General features: G+C 33.3%; 1 protein-coding gene across 1 annotated transcript in view; it reads left to right on the forward strand.

The window, feature by feature from the left end:
- Nucleotides 1-1,767: 1,767 nt before the first annotated feature.
- LOC149417725 (chymotrypsin-like elastase family member 2A) overlaps nucleotides 1,768-20,952 on the forward strand; it is a 41,582-nt gene continuing 22,397 nt past the window's right edge. Inside the window, exons 1-2 of the mRNA XM_089639396.1 lie at nucleotides 1,768-1,984; nucleotides 4,915-5,021. Coding sequence (XP_089495522.1) covers nucleotides 1,915-1,984; nucleotides 4,915-5,021 — 177 coding nt within the window. The 5' untranslated portion in view covers nucleotides 1,768-1,914. The remainder of the gene's footprint in view (nucleotides 1,985-4,914; nucleotides 5,022-20,952) is intronic.

Below are 20,952 nucleotides of genomic sequence, written 5' to 3' on the forward strand. Positions count from 1 at the left end.
TCAGTACTCTTCTTTGACGTTCTATGTCTTTTTTATCATTTAGGTCATCGGTGATGATATGCCCCAAATATTTGATTTCGCTGCAAATTGTCAGGTTGGCCCCGCCGAGACGTATGGGTGGAATGACAGTGGGACCAGTATTTTCTTTAAATATCAGCAGGGATGACTTTTTAGCATTGTACATCAGCCCATGACTATCAATGTAAGCTTCGCATATTGCCAGAAGTTTTCTCTTCGCTCTTATCGATGGAGCTAGTATGACCATGTCGTCTGCATAGCTAATATTGTTCATACATACCCCAGCAATATGGCATCCGATTTTTGTCGTATTTAGTGTTTTACTAAGTTCATCCATATACACGTTGAAAAGCACTGGGGACATTGAGCCTCCTTGTCTAACGCCGCACTTTAATTTGGCTGCTTCTGATAGGCTTTCATTCCATCTGACAAAGTTTTCCTGTTGGTTGTACCATTTTCTCAATATATTAAGAATTTGTGGTGGAACTTGTCGTTCGGTCAGTTTTTTCCACAACGCATTATGACAAACCCTGTCAAAGGCTTTGCTTAGGTCTAGAAAGCATGCGTACACCGTTGTTTTTCTGGCTTTATAGTATTCTATTGTTTGTTTCATGCTATACACGGTGTCCGGAAACTCGTAGTACAAGCGGGAAACTGGAGAATCTACACCACATGGGGAACCCAAAAAAACATAAAGTTTTTTGATTTGAGCATTTTCAAAAAAAAAAAATATTTTTCGGCTATTTTAGAGTTAAAGTTTTTTCTGGTGTTTAGGGTTGAATAACAGATGTTTTAACCCTGCAGAGCAGAAATATTTTATGATTACACCGGGTTAAATGAAGGGTGATTTCTAAATAATGCTTCAAATCCAAGTTTCTTCATTTGTTTTACTTTCAAATAGTTTTAATAAGTTGGGTACTTTGGTCTTCAGTAATAATTTATAAGAATTTGATTAAAAAAAAAAAAAAAAAAAAAAAATCAACTTCAAACTCGATTTACTCGATAACGAAAGCTCAAATAAAAAAAATATATACTACAAAATCGACTCCAAATGTGATGTAGATTCACCAGTTTTCCGCTTGTACTACGAGTTTCCGGACACCTTGTATATGGCATCAGTAGAGCATCCATCTTTGAAGCCCATTTGAGGGTCTTCTGTATTGAGCTTGTCTTCCGTTAAATTATATTCCGTTAAATAATACATGCTACCAGGTTACTTTTTCTACATTGTCATAACAACAACAAAAAACTCTATTTCTACTTTTCATTACTACTAAATACCTAGCTTATCTCTTATACAATAAATCCGAATGCAATACATGTTACCATGTTAATCTTTACAAAGCCACTACTATTATGCATATATATTTTTCTTCATTATACACAACTTAGCTGCAGAAAAAAAATATTTTTTTTGTTATGTAATTAAGTACATTTCTTGGAATAATATGAACTAGACCTGTCAATTTGTCTGTCCTGGAACGGGATACTTTCCTAGTTAGACAGGCAAAGCTTCCTAATATGTAATTTGTACTTTATTTTTTATTTATCTATAAATAAATAATAAAATTAGGTAGTAAATTATTCATTCATAAGCGTATAATGTCTCGGTCGGTACAGATGCATTAAAATATGACTAAAATGGCCGCACAGTTGGAGCATTCGTGTTTAGATGTGACCCGTGACCCATTACACCAGATAGGAGTGACTCGACTGGCAGTAGGCACTGTAGGCAGTAGGCAAGCGGCACCGAGTGGGCTCAGACCGGTCAGTCCTCGGTTCTCGGCTTCTCAGTCTCAGTCTCAGTCTATAGTTCCCAGCGACGCGACGATGATTGTGTTCGTTTATTATATGTGATAGTCTGGATAGTCATCGTCTTGTATACGAAGAGTGAGGATGTGGGTCACTAAAGTTTTATTTGTTGCAGTGTTGGTGTTTGCCGGTGCAAATGGACAGAATCGAGAAGGTTTGCCATGCCTTTTTGTGTCTCGCTTTTAACAGTGCTCCTAAAAATAATTTAGTGCCCAAATATTTGCCCTTGAAAGAAATCAAGATCTGGATCGGATTTTTTGGAGAAAAATATATCGTATTTAATATTGCGTTTTAAGATATTGTCAAAAGAATTCATGTGCCTTAATTGGTAGTGAAACGAAATTTTGTAGTTCAATTGTGCATCGGCTTGTAACTTTTTCTAATGATAAATTGACAACCTCGTTGGGTAACAAAACCTTCGCTATAAAGTAAAGGTTCGGTGAAAATAGTCGGTATTTGGGTATTGCAATAATTTATTTAGGCCAGCAAGGATTCTTTTGATAACTACTAATTAAGTGTGCTGAAAAATTATTTCTGAAGACAGTAAATAATTTCAGCCAGTAAATGTTTCTAAATAATTGTCTTCCGGTGATTATTTTACTATTTGTTGTCTTAAAACATTATTCACTGAAAAATATTATACAAAATTATTATTTTGTTTTAGAACTTCTGTTCTTATTTTGCACATCGCTAATAGAACTGGCATAAAACCTTTTTATTTTTCTCGGTACGGAAAATATGTTCAAAAGAATAAATAAATACAATTTAAAACATTCCATTGAAGTATTCGGTTATTTAAGTAGTTGGTATCAATTATTATTGGCGAGATAATTTAAAAAAATAAGATAGTTGCTTTGCTCTCGACTTATTTCTAGGTAAATAGAGATTATTACTCGTATACATAGGAAAATAAAGATATTAAAGTAAACAAAATGTATCATTATAAACAGCAAAAACTTTTTTAAATTTTGACATGGAAAAAGATTTACGGAAAAACGGATCTGACGTTCCTTCTTTCGATGCGAATTTCTCTGCGTTTAATTTATTTTTACTTGTGACCGTTTGCTCTTAGGAATATAAGGTAAGGTCAAAACTTATTAAGATAACTATTTAAGGAAAGAGATCACAGAAAAATAAATCATTTATTAATTATTCCAAAGCAAAACCGGAAAGTTTACCGGTCGAGAAATAAATGCTTGGGCGCTCGCCGCTATCAACGTGAGGATAATGTTTAATACAGTATTATAATATCTACAACGACATTTCTACATATGGAGAAAAATAAAGAAATCCTTTGTAGATGCTCTTCTTTGTTCCCAGTGAGATCCAATGACAAGACTTAAACTTTTGATTCTGACGTCACTGGTCAATCACATTTAAATCTGATTTTGTATTTAGAATTTGGGTGTTTTTATCCCCTCCAGCGTTTTAAGGTCATTTATGTCCGGGTGTCAAACGTTAGAAAGAGAAAGTTTGCCTCAAATATTTATACTGGATGTCATTAATAAAATCCTAAAAATAGCCAAAATGAATAATTCATATTCGCGCCGCTATCGTAATAATTGGCAAAGCTTTATAAATTTGTTATTTTTTTTATTAAATGAACAAGATAAAAATAAAGTTACAGTTTACTTTCGAAATCTCCAAACAAAACGAATGTGTTTTCGAAATTTTGAGTTCTCTCAATTTTTCTACGATTGGAGTAAAAAAATATGTAAAATTGTGATTAGCGTTTTTGACAACATTTTGACGTTTGATATTAAAATTTTATTATTATTATAAATAGTAATGTTTATTTTTTGTTTATTTGTACACCCGAAAGATAATTGTATTTTGTTTTTAAAACAGTATTTGTTATTACGAAAAATTAAAAAAAAAAGTGTATTTGGCGCATTTGAAATACACGGAAAACATTGCAAACATAAGTGTTAAAAGTACTGGAAGAGTTAAAAGATTTTATTTTTGTTGATTCACAGCGTTAACGGAATTGAAAGATCGTTTAGGAGCCTATAATATTTTTTATTGTTGAAAATTAATGATAGTTACAGGTGTATCATTTTATGAAGTATAATAATTATAGAAGTTGAGTTAGTGGCAAAATTATTAGAGCGGTATTATAACACAAAATATGTGTATGGCAATCTGCTTGCATAATGTGTATAATATGTAATTACCATCGTTGATTATGAAAATCCTAAAATGATTTATTAGATTGCCTAAATTAAACTATTGTACTAGCCTTATAATGATCCCACCAAAAAGCGTAGTTGACCTAAATTTCCTAAAGGAGCATTTTTATTATTGGTTAGTTTGATGGCGTCACATAATTTTCTTCTTAGTAATGAGGGTTTTGGAACACTGAACCAGGTGCAATTGCGGATGTAATTTGCACTTTGGTAGAATACAATAACAATAATAATACCTTATACCTTAAAAGCGGTTAAACAGAAGAAATAACGTCTCGACTCCGACATTCAAAATATAGTTTTTATTAAAATAAAAGAAAGGTTTTTGTTTCTGGTAATGTTACATTAACAAACGACAGATATGGTCCTTTTCGGGGTTATATTATTTTGGTCGCTTGATATTTCATCAAAATGACAAACACTCTTTTAAAAAGTGATATAGAGTCATTAAAAGAGATGAAACAAAAACTAGATTAAATAGTTACCTATGTAATCTATTTAACCTAGTTTTTGTTTTATTACTGTTCATGACTTTATATCACTTTTTTAGGTGTGTTGAACTGTCATATTGATGAGATACCCGGTCACCTATTATTTTAATTTTTAAAATCTGTCTTAAACAGTGAAAAAAATATTGGTATTTTAGTTGGAAGGTCTTTATTGATTTATAAAAATTAAAAAGGAGTGCTGTTCCTCATTGTGTTGACTCTACTGAAAATTTATAGTCCAGTCCAGTCCAGTCCTGTCCAGTGACCGGCTTATATTTTTTAACCACTATCGACCTTTTCGCTGGAAAAGCCACTACAACTATTAGTAATTGATTGATGATATCAGCTATATAGCTGCCAAAGTTCCCTTCTCGGAACGGTAATAAAAAATATTTAAGATTGTTTTTAAGGTGATTCGTGCTTACTACAAAAAACAGGAGAGCGAGGAGTGTGCAGAGTTCTAGGAGACTGCACAGAGGCAATAGAAGGGGCTGTATATTATGGAATTGATGTTCAGGTAACTTGAGTGAATTAACAGTTCACACAAAGCTGTTTATACAATACTAATAACCAACCTATAGGGTATTATGAGTGAATTAACAGTTCACACAAAGCTGTTTATACAATACTAATAACCCACCTATAGGGTATTATGAGTGAATTAACAGTTCACACAAAGCTGTTTATACAATACTAATATCCCACCTATAGGGTATTATTAGTGAATTAACAGTTCACACAAAGCTGTTTATACAATACTAATAACCCACCTATAGGGTATTATGAGTGAATTAACAGTTCACACAAAGCTGTTTATACAATACTAATAACCCATCTATAGGGTATTTTCACAGTTATTTTACCATCGCAAAAAACAAGTAAATAATTGCGATGATAACGGAATTTTTATTTTATATATTATAAGTATAAATATTCGTCTTCACAAAAATTTAAATAAAAATGTATATAAATATATATTTTTTTTATTCTAGATAAAAGAAACTTACATTTTTCACTTATTTAACTAGAAATAACAAATACCTACATTACACATAAATATATTACACAACGATATTATTCACTTTCATTGTTTTGTTGACTGAGCATAAAACTGAACAATTTTTTTTTAAATGTACCTACACTTTTTTCATTTTTAATTTCGTCTGGGAGGCAATTATATATGTTGCTCCATTCGTAACCAATGGATTGCTTTCCATAGTGAGTATGTATGGTGTTTAAATGTATTTTATCGTGTTACCGTGTAAAGTGTGTGTGTACTTGGGACGTTCAATGAGTTCTGTATTTGTATGTATGAGTTTATTATTCATTTTGTAAATAAGGATACATGTATTATATTCATATGATTTTCAAATTTTAATAGTTTTTTTTCCATGTATATTTTTTTGTTAATGTTCTAGGTTTGAAATGAAATAGCTTTTTGATTACTTTGTTTTGTGTTACCTGTAGTTCATTTATATATATTCACATGCATTTCCCCAGATTTCAATCAAGTAGTTTAATTGTGAGTGTACGAGGCTATAATACAGACCTTTTTTAATTTTATTTGGTAACAGATATGATATCCGGTTAAATACGCTAATGAAGGGGGTGATTTTATCTTTAATATCTTGAATATTCTGTTTAAAAGTTAGGTGTTTATCAATGCACAGCCCAAGATATTTCTCCTGTATCAGGATTTGCAGGTTGTTATATTCAATTTTTAAGGGCACATGAGGAGGAATTATTTTACAAGTTGAGCTTAAAATCATGTATCCTGTTTTTTTAACATTCATTGTTAGGATATTTGATTGGAGCCAACTGTTAATTTTGTCTAAGTCACTCTGTGCATTTTCTAGTAAGATGTTTAAATCTTTTCCCCAGTATAAAATTGAAGTATCATCTGCATATAAAAAATATCACCGTTTAAATCTAATTGGGAGATATCATTTATATAAATTTGGAACAGAAGTGGTCCTAGTATGGATCCTTGCGGAACTCCGTAGTTTATTGGTAGGTGGTTGCTATTTTGATTATTGATGCTAACGAATTGCTTTCTGTTGCTAAGATATGATTTGAATAAGAGCAGGACCAACTACACCAATTTTCTCGAGTTTCTTGAGAAGTATGTCATGGCTTACTGTATCGAAGGCTTTTTGAAGGTCAATTAGTATAGATAAAATATAATTTCCACCATTAATGCTGCTTCTAAGTTTACTGATTAAGTCATTTATTGCCGCAAGTGTGTTTGATTTGTTCCTAAAGCCATTTTTTTTATATAAGAACGATTTTTTTGATAGAAAGTTGTTTAATCTATCGTAGATTACGCGTTCAAAGATTTTAGATAAGATTGGTAAGATAAAAATGGGTCTGTAATTTGAGGTATTCGTTTTGGACCCACCTTTGTGAATTGGTATTACCTTAGCAATTTTGCAAATATCTGGAAAAGTTCCCTCTTTAAGACACTGATTAATTAACTTTGATTAATTAGAAACCAATTCTGTGGAGAGATATAGAACTGTCTTACATTTGAGTGTATCATAACCAGTGGCGGCCGGTGGTGTAAATATGTGGGGGTTCACCGGATTACAACATTAAGTCATAAAATAAATTAAATAAAGGTAGATACCTATTTATAAAGAAGTTCTATTCTCTGCTCCTTTTGTTTAGCGAAGACCTCTATCAATGCAACACTGATAGTGCGTTCAGTCTGTCCTGGCTCAACGTGTTTAAAAAAGATTTTATTCTTTTTAACGTTGAGAAACATCTTTAGCTTTCAACTGAGGTCATTCCAAAGGTCATGAATGGTGCACAAAAGTTTCAGTAATTTCACAGTCTCGGGAAAGTCTTCTAATAAACAAGTAGATACTATAAAAAGTTGGAAAAGAGATTTATAAAGCGCCGTTAGCTTTTGAAAAATCGTCACGGGTGTAAATTGCACAGAGTTTACCTTTTACTGATCTTTATTTAGGAAGTCATACGTTTTAAGCGTCACATTTAAATCATTTTCTGGGAAATTTGACCTGTATCGATTTTTATTAAATAGCTCATTATGGTGTTTAACTTAGGCACGGTAGCCTGAATCCAATTGCATTCTGATGTCAACTTTTCCTAAAACCTTTAAGCTCAAAACTTTTGTAAATGTAAATGACAAGAATTATGTTTTTTGATTTTTTCAGAAAGGTGAGTTACATCAGTAACACCGCTGATTGTCCAAACTGAATCAACATCGTAAATTAAACACGGAAAACAAAATAAACTATTGAATTGATCACATGCACAGAGCTACCAAGCTTTGTTATACAATGTTTTGTTAAATAATCGGGTAAACTTCTTCGATCCAGATTTTCACTCTTGTTTTATTATCAGTTCAGGTTTTAGGTGGAACGGCATTTTTTATTATCACTTTGTTTTCAAAACTCGACCTATTGTTCTTAATGTATTCCACATTCAAACTCATTCTTAATTTATACTTTGAACAAACACAAAAGTAATCATAAATTAGTATAACCTACAATTGTTATGCCTTATTAATAATTGATATACAAGATCGATATAACCTGCAATTAAACTTCAAAACTTTCGCAGAGTAAGAAAAGTTTTAAATTCAACAGACAATGCCCGTACCCGGCAACGGCGAGTACTGACTAAACTGATAATAAGACCATCACTCATCTCTTAATGACAAGTTTTATCATGTATGCTTGTATCGGAGAAGCGGAACATTCGCTGAAAAATAGCAGATGGTAAATTGAAACCACGATATCGACAATAATATCAAACATACGCGTTTTAGTTTAACTTTCTACTGAATAAACCGTTCCTTCTGATGTGGTGGTAAAACCCCGAACGCCGTCCTTGATATGGTATTATTTGCAAAGAATAGTATGAACTGGTATGTACCCACGCTTTCGACTGTTCCACAGAATATGCGACAAAGCAGTTAAATTTTGGATCGCAATCGAAAACGAACTGCTACGAACATAGGCACAAGTCAAAGTCGGTCTGCAAGTTAAGCGCGCCTAATAAGTAGGTACCTTTTGAATGAGATATTATAACCGAACCGAGTTTCGTATTGTGATTAGCCATGTCGGAAATCTTGTTGGTTGTTCGGCGCTCGGGAGCACATATTAGCTGGCCGCCACTGATCATAACCAGCGCTTGCATTTAGTTTTAAGGATTTTATTATTTTATTACTTTTTTCTAATTCTGTGGTAGGTTGAAGATATAATGATTCCATGCTAACAGGTACTAATGTTATTTCATTGGCTAGATTGTGTGCGATTTTGTTGTGTATATTATTAACTAAGGAGGAGCAAATGTTACAAAATAAATTGTTAAAGTGGTCGCATATCTCTACGTTGTTTGTGATTATTTCGTTGTTAATGATTAATATATGACAAAAAGTATTCAAAGTATTCGATTGGTTCTGTATGATGTTTATTAAATTCCAGGTTTTTTTACTGTTATTTTCGCATTTTTTAAAAAAATTACCGTATTGTGTTTGTTCGTTTTTTCTTAGTAATATTATTTCTTACTACTAGGAATTCTGTTTTCAATAACGTGTTGTTTGGTTGTTTTCTTAGTTTCAGGTGTAATCTTTTTCTTTTGTTGATTAATTTTATAAGGTCTTTGGTTATCCAGTCTGGGTTATTTATGTTTTTGTGTTAATTTTAGTGATGCTATTATAATTAATTTTATTTGTGAGGTAGTTTACAAGATTGTCATAGTTTAATACTGAGTCGTCATTCATATTAAAATGAAAGGGATTTTGGATGATATCATTATTTTTTTTATTTTTTTATTATTTAATAAATTTAAGTGGGTACAGGATATAATATGAGTACCTACATAAAAAATATATTTACATTACAAAATATATTTATGTTCGCAATCTCACCAATGAAGAAACTGGTTCTTGTGCTTGGTGAGAGAGTTACACTAATTATAAGAAAAATAGAATATCATTATGCTATAAGTAAGTATATATATGATAGAAACAATATATAAAGAGACAAAATGTAAATACAGTGGAGATGAGTATAGACTGATAATAAATATCAATGAATGAAAAAAACAGGCAATTATTTAGTAAATTATTTCTGAAAGAGTAACTTCAGTTTTAGTTTAAGTATGTTAATATCCTTTAATTTCTTTATTTCAATCGGAAGGTTGTTGAAATACTTTATTCCGAAATATTTATAGTTATTTTGCATTTGTTTGGTATTACATTTTGGAATTTTGATATTGTATTGATATCTTTTAGATAAGTGGGTTTCAAATTTTTTGATTATATTATCTTTATAAATTTGGATAATTGCATTTTTCTTGAATATATCTTCTACTCGGGGCACCCCGAAATCTGTAAATAGCGTTTTTGTTGGATACGTGGAGGGTTTCTTGAGGATTACTTTGAGGATTAGCTTCTGGACCACTTTGATCGGGGTTAGAATCTTATTGTATGACCCCCCCCCCCCATCCAATAATTCCGTACTGAATTAACGACTGAATTAGTGCGTAGTATACTCTTTTTTGGTTATTTCTTTTTTAAATATTTATAAATCTTATGAATATGTATACACACTTTCTGATACGCTTAACCAATTAACAGATATGTCTTTTCCACTTTATATCGTATCACTTTCGATCTCATATTAGTAATGCAAAGTTCTTCAATATAAAAACGTTAACTTTCCGAAGAAATATAGCAGATTCGGTAATGTTATTTAAAATTACAAATAATTTAATCGGTAGTCCTGATCTTCTTCAACGCTTACTATTCCATGTTCTCAATCCATGACGGCCGGCATAGTCCAGTGGTAACGCATTGGACTACCATTCCGAAGGTCGCGGGTTCGAACCCGGCGTGCCCAAATAAATTTTTATTTGATTAATTTGTGTTATTTCACAATTAATTAATTAAAATAATATGTAGTATATTTGCGGCACGTTCCAGAGTGGAAGATACTACCAGTATCGCCCTGGTGTAAGACCACCATTCAGAATTGAAACATTGCTCCAAATGGCTTTAGCCGTGTTTAGTGACTAGATCTGAATAGCCAGGTACTTCCCCACCTTCCTCTTTCCCTTCCCCACTTACCTTCAGCCTCATAACATCCCCCAATTGGGGATGCCATAGTCTCACTGGCTCCAGACGGGAGCAGTTGGGACTCTTGTGAGGTATTCACTATAAAAAAAAAAAAAAAAAATCGCAACAGCAGACAGTCGCTTACTTTTAATCTCCCTCATTGTAAGACCAATTCCAAACAAATCTCATTTATCTACAGATCCACACATTCATTTAATTTAAATAATTACCATATTGACATTTTTAACTCGACTTTACGCGAAATAAAACAAAAACTCAATAATCAACAAAACTCAAACTAGAGGTTCAATTCCTATATATTCCCGTCCTTTGCCTCTTAATCCTAATCCTATATTTCCTCCTCCCCCCCCCCCCCTCCACCTTCCTTTATTTTAATATTTTCTAACTAAATAAGAAATTAATTTAAGAGAACTTCTCTATGACATTGTACACCTTACCATTAACTATTCATCAGTGGAAAGTTCATAATTGGCATAATTAATTATATTATTATTTTATCGTTGTATAATTAAAGATTTGCTGTCAACTTTTCCTAAAATAAATAAATATGTTGTTCTTTTATCACATGAGATATTTAATTTCTGATACTGAGTTCAATATTGAACAGCCTTGGATACATATGTTTTTATTACATTTGTTATTGTGAATAATTATTTTCGTGTTAGGGAGTGTTTGTAGTTTGTTAATTGAGAAATGTATATAGTATGTGTTTCTTAGTGTTTAATGAGAGAAGATTTGTATCAAACCATTGTTTCAATTATTTGCTTGTTCGCTTACTATATTCCAGTCGATCCCATTCACTATGATAGCTGTGTCGTCGGCATAGGATATTATGTTTGCGTTAAGTGGTAGTTTGAAAATATCGTTGACATAAATTATAAATAGTAGGGGGCCTAGGACTGTGCCTTGCGGTATCCCTAAATTACTTTTTAGTGGTAGACTAAGTGAGTTGTTTATCTTGACTACTTGGCATCGTTCAAATAAATAGCTTTTTATCCATTTTAAAGCTTTATCGTGAATCCAAACACAATTCAATTTTTCAATAAGTTTATCATGAGAAATACTATCGAAAGCTTTTTTAAGATCTATGAAGATTCCGAGACATTTCAAAGATTTATCTAATGTGTCCTGGATTATGTTCAATAATTTGGCAATTGCATCTTGGGTACTTCTTTTTTTAATAAATCCATATTGGTTGTCGTGAATTACGTCATTTTTGTCAATAAATTCAGTCAATTTGATAACTTTTTCAAAGATTTTCGCAATGTTTGAGATCAGCGATATTGGACGATAATTTGACACTTCTTCTGGGTTGCTAGATTTATGAATTAGAGTGATGATGGTTTGTTTATATACAGTTGGTAAAAAAACTCCGCTTTGGAGACTTATGTTGATTGAATGTGTTAAGGGTTTTGAGATATGTTTTTTGATATTTTTTAGTGTTTCGACAGTAATTCCATCGAAACCTGGTGCTGATCTTCCCCTCATGCTTGAAATGATTTGCTCAATTTCCTGTGCTGAAGTAAGGTGAAACATGTCAATTTTGTTTGAGATATTAATGTTCAGGTTCTGTACGTCATTGGACGGTACTTTTTGAATTTGATTTGCAAGGTTTTTTGCCTACATTTGCAAAGAAGTTGTTGAATATGTTAGCGGCATCTAAAGGCTTTTCTTTGCATTGTATTTTGATATTGTTATGTGTGATGCTATGTATTTCATTTTTTATGTTTTTCTTGTCTATGATTTCATTAACAACGTGCCAGACTTTTTTGCATCGCTCTCCGTTGCTTCCAATTTTTGCCGAAAATAGTTTTCTTTTGTGTTTTTTATTAAATAATTAAGTTTGTTTTTGTATGCTTTTAGATGATTCTTTATTGTTTGATTTGTAGGTTGATAAATTTTTTGTATAGTGCTTCTTTGTGTCTGATTGATACAATTAATCCAAAAGTTATCCATGGCTTAACCGGTTTAAATTTTGATGATTGTTTTCTGGAATCAATGAATTGTGCAGTACTTACGTGCGTTGATAGTTTTTTTTTCAAATAGTTCGAAGCATTTATTCGTGTCATTACAATTGAAGATGTCGTGCCATTTCTCTTTATTTTTGCGTCGGCCGTTGTCCTTCTCCGGAGTTAGAGTTTGTATTGGTAAACATTTTTTATCGTAATTGTACGTAAAAATGCACCCGAAACGATCTGTGATTGTCGTTTGTATGACTGCAGATACTATTTTTTTATATCTTGAATATTTGTGAACACATGATCTATGCACGAAGGTCGTTGACCTGGGATAATTCTCGTAAATGAATTAATACACGAAATATAATTTAATTCTGCCATCATATTTAGATAATTATCTTTGTCATAGGATGAGTGATCATTTGCGATATTAAGGTTAATGTCTCCGACAATGATGGTTTTCTTATTTCTGTTTGCAAGAAGAATGTGTTTTAGTTCATCTACATAGGTTGATAATATCGAGGCATGGGTTCTATATATAGCGAATATGCTAAAGGTGTAGTTTTGGAAACTGATTTCCATGTTTAATATGTTTACATTGAGCATGTGGATTTCTCTGTCAATGTCAATGGCTGTTTTTATTAATTAGGATATTTGTTGCATGGTATGTTTATTATATTAAAATATAAAATATTTATAATATAATATAATATTAATTATAATATAATATTTTACTATAATATTTTATATAATATTTTCGCACATTATTATTATACACGCGATTCTGCCGGTAGATTTACGTAATTTATTACTTTTGTTTCCTTTTCATATTATAATAGTATATATTTTATTCCTTTCATTTTCTAATAGTATATACCTTTCTAATATCTTTTATTTTATTTTTTACAAACTCTTAATGCCTTTTAGACATTTTATAAGCACTTCATTCTTCCTTACACTACTTTATTTTATTTACATATAATTTCTTACTTTGACTTATTACTATACTACAGATTGCTACTTATATTATATTTATATCTCTTTTTTTCATACTTTTAACCTTACTTACTATTTACTGATGATACCATTATACTTACATTTATATTGTTGCATTCCTTATGTTGCTGTACTATTTTCTGTAAATTAGTATGTGAATGGCACATGTTGTGCCGTATATATGAAATAAATAAATAAATAAATAACCCGGAATATTATAATTTATATCGCTCGATGAATGCGTCTCTGTTAACATTATGCATTCTAGTCTGTTAAGTGATTTTATTGTTTTCGGGAGTTCGTCTAGTTGCCGTTCTATGCTCTTTACATTCATATGAAATATGGTTAGGCTAACTTCGGAATTTATCGCTAATGTGTTGTTTGTTTCGTTCACCGATGTATATATTCTTTCGTCTATTGATATGGTTTTATCTATAGCATTTACCACAAAGTTACATTAGTAGCCGTGAATCACCTTTGTTCGTTTCACTGTTGGAGTTAGATTTTATGGAGAACGGATTTGTTGAGAGCCTTTGTGTTTTTTTTATCGCTAATAAGGAGGTGTGCAATTTTATTCATATTCTATTCTCTCTTTAGCGATTTGAAGCATTTTTTGTCTGTATGTGCCGTTGATGCTATCAGCACTGTGGTCGTCCGATATGTTTGCTTTGAATTTTCTATGATTGCAGGAACAATTGTAACAGATTGGTTTATTGTTTCTTTCTGTGCATATTGCTAGGGTGTGATCTTTTGCACAATGTGGGCAGGTAGGAGGTTGCGTTCTGTTCAGGCATCTTAATGCTGTATGTCCATACATCAGGCAATGATAACACTGCGTAAGGGGGTTAAAATCTTCAATTGGGACTCTTTGGTATTTTATATTGATTTTTCCAATGTTAACTACTATTTTTCTGATGGCTCCTGACGTTTGTAGTAAGTAGTTTGACATGTCTTGTTGGGACGTCTTTTGTTGGTCGAATTTTTTGAGTTTGATTTCTCTTATGAGTTTGAAATCATCCTTTCGGAAATTTTGTAGCCCCTCGTTTTGCTGAGTTATGCCTAAGACAATTTCATCCCCTGACGAATTTGATTGTAATCTTTTTACGATCAGTATTGCTCTTCTCTTTTTTGTTTCTTCAGCGTTTATGTCTTCGCCGAATTTTTCATTTATTTTTGTGGTCAATTTTTATACGTCTTCTTTTTTTACAAATGAGATTATGATTTTTTGATCACCAATTTTTTTTAAATTCAGTTATACCAACTTTCATTTTGGTTAAATATATGTTTTTTTCGATTCTTTTTCTCATTTCTTCAGCCTTGAAGTTTTTAGTCGTTGATATTATGATAGCGTGCTTTTGTGGAATTTGTTTCTCGATTTTGTTAATTGTTGTTGTGGCTTGCGCATATGTTTTTATATTTTTTACTAGTTCTTCTAGTTTCTTTAGGTTGTTTTCCAAACTCAGTTTTATTCTTGAATCTTTAACAGATGTGATCTTTGCGATATCGCTCTTAATATCTTCGATAATGTCATCCATGTTCTTTCTTAATACGCTAGCCCGTCCGGGCGAGGTACTTTGCGAGGTTGGAATGTAGTAAAATACTCGATACGATACACTAAACGAATACTGCGTACGACCGCACTGTTGTAGCACTTGGTGTGAACTGAATCTTTAGATTATCAAAATCAATATGTGTATATTATCGGGACGACTTTATAGATGTGTTCTTAGTATACGTGTGAATTACACCCAGGAGTAAAATATTGTGGTCAGATATTGAATTATCACAGTTCGTTAATGAGTATTCTAGTTTTATGTCGGTGAGTATATGATGAATGATTGTGTTTGTATTTTCTGTGATGCGTGTTTTTTGTTTATTTTGTTCAAAATGGTATAATTATTTAAACTAATTGTATTTGTGTCTTTACGAGTGTGTATATTAGAACGATTTAAGAAACGCCTTTTTTAAATGCCGTCAAAAACAATGTTTTAGCTCTGTGACGTCATGGCTTCCCAACATCTTGCAGTAGTTAGTTTATTTTGTTCAAAATGGTATAATTATTTAAACTAATTGTATTTGTGTCTTTACGAATGTGTATATTAGAACGATTTAACAAACGCCTTTTTTAAATGCCGTCAAAAACAATGTTTTAGCTCTGTGACGTCATGGCTTCCCAACATCTTGCAGTAGTTAGTTTATTTTGTTCAAAATGGTATAATTATTTAAACTAATTGTATTTGTGTCTTTACGAATGTGTATATTAGAACGATTTAAGAAACGCCTTTTTTAAATGCCGTCAAAAACAATGTTTTAGCTCTGTGACGTCATGGCTTCCCAACATCTTGCAGTAGTTAGTTCGTAAGATATAGTTTGTGTTATTTGTAGCCTTCCAGTGTGCTCGATTAATATCGTTGTATTTTTGTAATATCTTTCCACTTGCAAAATATGTATTTTTTGTACCCTATCTGTACAAATACTACATTAAAAACTCTGAATAAGGTGTTTAAATGACCCGTTCTCCGTTGGGCGTGCGTTTGGCGTGTTTCCCGCGTATACACCGGTGCCAAAGGGATGAATGACGGTATTCCTTGAAACATATTCCGTTAAAATACCGGTAAAACAAGGACAGCATTCCCACCAGACACTCATGTTCTAAATATTACAATCCGTTTATTAAGATAGAGGTATCTATCGAACAGACCGCCCGTTTACGCACAGTCAAGTGTAACAATTATTTTACAAGCAATAATTATTCGTCTGAAACACTCATCCACATTGAAAAATCTCCTGATAAAAGATACATGACGCCAACGGGACTCGAACCCGTGTCCCTTCGATTTCCGGTCGACAGCTCTGACCACTGAGCTATGGCGGCTTATCTCTTACCCGCGAAATTATGTGTTTCATTCAACAATTACTGCTTGTTACATTTTTCTTGTCTTAATCTCTTAAATCTTGTCTTAAAAACATTAGTTTACCAAAAAAATAATAATTAAAGAGTCAAGTGTGTTGCGGCTCTAAAGCACAGGTGGCTGCTAAACTCAACTTGGGTACCGCCTGTTCATTGCATAACCAAGAACTGTGACATAGGTCACCCCAAATGCAAAACTTAACAGGGGTGCCCGGTTTCATCGGATGAGGTGTGTTCAGGTCTTGGCGGCGGATGCGTGGCGGGTTCGGATCGGGAGAGGGCACTTTGGATAGACCTTTTGACCTCTTCGACTAGTTTCTCTCAACCTGTCGATTCATACGTCTGTCACTCCAGGACATACTGACCCCTAGATTTCCACCCATCCCTCATAAATTTAACTCTCTATAACTTCCTCTTCTTCCTTTCCTTAAATATATCCAGCATTCCCCAAGATGACATAGACCCTAAAAGAAATAAGGTTTTGTGTAGGGTTAATAGGGAAGGCCTTTGCGGTCGAGGGGTAATGCTCTCGACTAGCAATCCGGAGTTTGCGGGTTCAAATTCAGGCGTGGGCAAGTACATTTTAATTGATTCATTAAAAATAATGTTTAGTAAATTTATGGCACGTTCCATAGCGGAAGATACTCTCGGTATCGCCCTGGTGTAAAACCTCCATTCAGAAGTGAACCGTTGCTTGAAATGGCTTAGCCGTTTTTGGTGACCAGATCTGAATAGCCAGGTACTTTCCCACCTTCCTTGCCCCCATCTCTTTCCTCTTCCCTATCTCCTCCCCCTCCCCACAACTTCTAGCCACACAACATACCCCAATTGGGGTTGCCATAATCTCCCGGCTCCAGACTGTTGGAACTCTTAAAGCAGTTGTGTTCTATCTGCGGACTCTATAGTACAGTTGTGTTCTATCTGCAGTATCTGCGGACTCTATAGTACAGTTGTGTTCTATCTGCAGTATCTGAGGACTCTATAGTACAGTTGTGTTCTATCTGCAGTATCTGCGGACTCTATAGTACAGTTGTGTTCTATCTGCAGTATCTGCGGACTCTATAGTACAGTTGTGTTCTATCTGCAATATCTGCGGACTCTATAGTACAGTACGCCCAGCTTCTGATAGGCTGACATTTAACATTACAATAAGAACATTCAACTATTTGTCTTCACAATTAAAAGGTGGAAACGACACCCATACACCCTCACCATACAGTTGTAAAGTGGATATCTAAACGACACCCATACACCCTCCTAGCATACAGTTGTAAGTTTTAAACAGTAATTTGCTTTTAGAATGGCCAAAGATTTACAGCTCATCTTATGACGGGGAAGTTAAGTAACGAACTTGCTGTTTTGTTTTAATTTAATTTAAAAGAGTCAGAATAAACACTATTATGGATGCATTTTGTACTGTGTATAGTATGAGAATATATTATACATTGTGTTTTTCTTGCTTTATTAATAACCTTATATTATTTATGATACTCATTATAACGTCTATTTCTCCTGTAAAATAACCACTGTCCGGCATTACAGCTTCACAATATTAGATTAAACTATAAGAACATTACACAACCATCTAAAAAACCCTCAACAAACACAAATAAGACAAAAATCTTTAGGTTTTTAGGGCGACAAACCTCTGAAAGTCAGCACCCATGACGTCAGGATTCGATCAACCAATCACGGGCCGTTTATAGAAGGTCGTTTTTTAAATCAATAATTTCGATTAAAAATAATAAAATTTCACACTTAAAGAACGATAATCATCATAACCAGAAAAATAAACTTCAAATCTGCCACATATTTTAAACGGTATCCCTAGTTTGTGAAAATCAAAAATATTACTTACGTTACTTTCTCATTATCATCGCTCTCCCACTAAAATTGTGAACACAATTATGAAAAACTCACTTTTTTAATGTTTTATATTAATTACAAAACATTAAAATTATCGATAAAAAATGAACCTGGGACACAGGGAGACATGAAATGACAACGTTTTACAACCCATATAATTTATTATTTAATTATTAATATTGTTGAGAATATTTTGGCGCTTGATGAAGTCTTCAAAATAACAGACGCGTGGTTTTCGTTTTTACTGCACAAACTGCATTTTTTAATTTATTTAATGTTACGAGTTTAAAAATTATTCCCGACCCGTACAAAACACTTTTACTAACGGTCAGTTGACCGTAATGACTGACTGTTACTATTTTTTGGAGAGAAGAAGTGAAAAATCCACTTGGCGAGGCTTTTTATAACCTAATCAAATAACACACACTGACAAGCTAATTATCAAAAACAAAACACTGTCAAAGAAAAGCCAATTGGTAATTAAAACACCTGTTTTATCTATAGGCCCTAGTTTTACTACTGACCGCTAGGTGCTAGGCAGGAGTCTGTAAAATAAATGGTTGCGCACTTAGCTAATAGCTCGTACATTTTAAACATATTGCCACCGCCGGGATGAGAAAAAAAAACCTGGTGGTTTTTTTTTTGATATCAATACAAAAAACTTTCAACAAATATTAAAATAGTTCATTATAACTAAACTACCTAAACCTGAAGGGATCGGGAATATAATTTAAAACAATCAAAAATATAATAATCCTCATACAAATACATAATCCATAAAATTAATCACATTATTCCATAAAATTAATAAACCCATAACCTGATAAATCATAAAATTGATAAAATTCATAAAATTAATAACATTCACACATGTAGATCACTTAATTAACTAATATTCTAGCTCCCGTATAGAGCAGTTCAAAAACTGAAGTTTGTTTTTTTTTTATGAGTTCATACTTGACTCTTTTCTTTTAATAGAACACAAAAACACTGTAATCACTGCACTGTGTAGACCGTTCACTCTGCATTCGGTCCAGTGGTGATCATCTTGTCAAGGGTGGTACATGTTAACTCAGGGGGTTGAGTTTCATATTAAGGGTGCCCTGTCCTGGTAGGCAGCGAATACCCCTGGTCCTGGTTGACTGGAAGCCCCAGTGGCTTCTGGATATAAAGTCGGTTAACCAAAGCGATGCTCTATGGTCAATAGTCCTGTGTGGTCGCATTGGTTCAGCCCTGGTTACATTAGGCTGTGACCTTGAGAAGGTCTGTAGTTTGCCTGGTCGGGAGATGCAGATCCTGGTTTGATTCTATTGGCATCAAACATATTTTTGTGATAGGTCGCACAAAAATGCCTTGGGACGTCTTGAGGGTAACCATCCTCACTACGCCATCAGGTCCTGGATGAGTTGCTGTTATGCGCGCCATCCTCCATAATGCAGGAGGCAGATTGTCCTCCTTCAAGATGACCAGATCGTCCTTTTTTATGACTTCTTGGCTGCTGGCCTGCCATTTGGTCCGTTTTTGTAGTTCAGCAAGGTAATCTCGTTTCCATCTACACCAGAAAGTTTGAATTAAGGCATTTAATTTTTGATATTGGCTTAGTCTGTTCTCTGGTAGCTCGCGGACGTCTACTTCAGGGATGATAAAAGCCTCAGTGCCCATAAAGAAGTGGTTGGGGGTGAGGGGGAGTAGGTCGTTGACGTCATCAGACAAGAAAGTTAAAGGACGGGAGTTCAAACAAGCCTCTATCTGACAAAGTAAAGTATATAATAATTCAAACTGTAATGGATTATTTTTGGTAATTCTATATAAATGAAACTTGGTAGATTTAACTGCAGCTTCCCACAACCCGCCGTGATTTGGCGCCCTAGGAGGAATGAAGTTCCAAACTATACCTTTATCTGCTAAAAACCTATGAATTTTGTCATTGTTCAGCTTTAGACTGGCATACAACTCTTGAAGCTTGTTGGAAGCTCCTCTGAAGCTAGTTGAATTGTCAGAAAATATTTTTTCAGGTTGACCCCGCCGGGCGATAAATCTCTTTAAGCAATTAAAAAAAGTATCGCTTGACAAATCCGTTACAAGTTCTAAATGAACAGCTTTAGTAGAAAAACAAACAAATATGCAAAGATACGATTCGATAAGTGGAGACTTCCTCAGCGCTCCACTCTTCATGTCAATAGGTCCAGCATAATCAAGCCCCGTCACCGCAAATGGTCGACTGGGAGTGATTCTTTCAACAGGCAAGTTTCCCATAATCTGCTGGCAAACTCGAGGTTGGTATCTAAAACATATAATAAGAAAAACATATGTAAGACTCGTTTAACAGTATTTTTTCTTAGTATGGGCCAGTATTTCAAGCGTATTTCTGCTAACAGCGCTTGTGGCCCGGCATGTAAATGCACATAATGATAATGTTTTATGATTAATTCGGTTAATTTATGTGTAGGCGATAATATTACAGGTTGCCTTTGTTGATGTGATAAGTACGTAGCTAGTTTTAGTCTACCATTTGCACAAATTAAACCATCTAATAAACAAGGATTGAGGGCTTTCAATCTACTATTTTTGTTTACCATCACGTGATTTTTCAAGTCCTTTAATTCTCTTT

This window comes from Hesperophylax consimilis, chromosome 14 (assembly GCF_061612785.1).
Source record: "Hesperophylax consimilis isolate HC1 chromosome 14, BYU_Hcon_1.0, whole genome shotgun sequence".
NCBI classification, from domain to species: domain Eukaryota; kingdom Metazoa; phylum Arthropoda; class Insecta; order Trichoptera; family Limnephilidae; genus Hesperophylax; species Hesperophylax consimilis.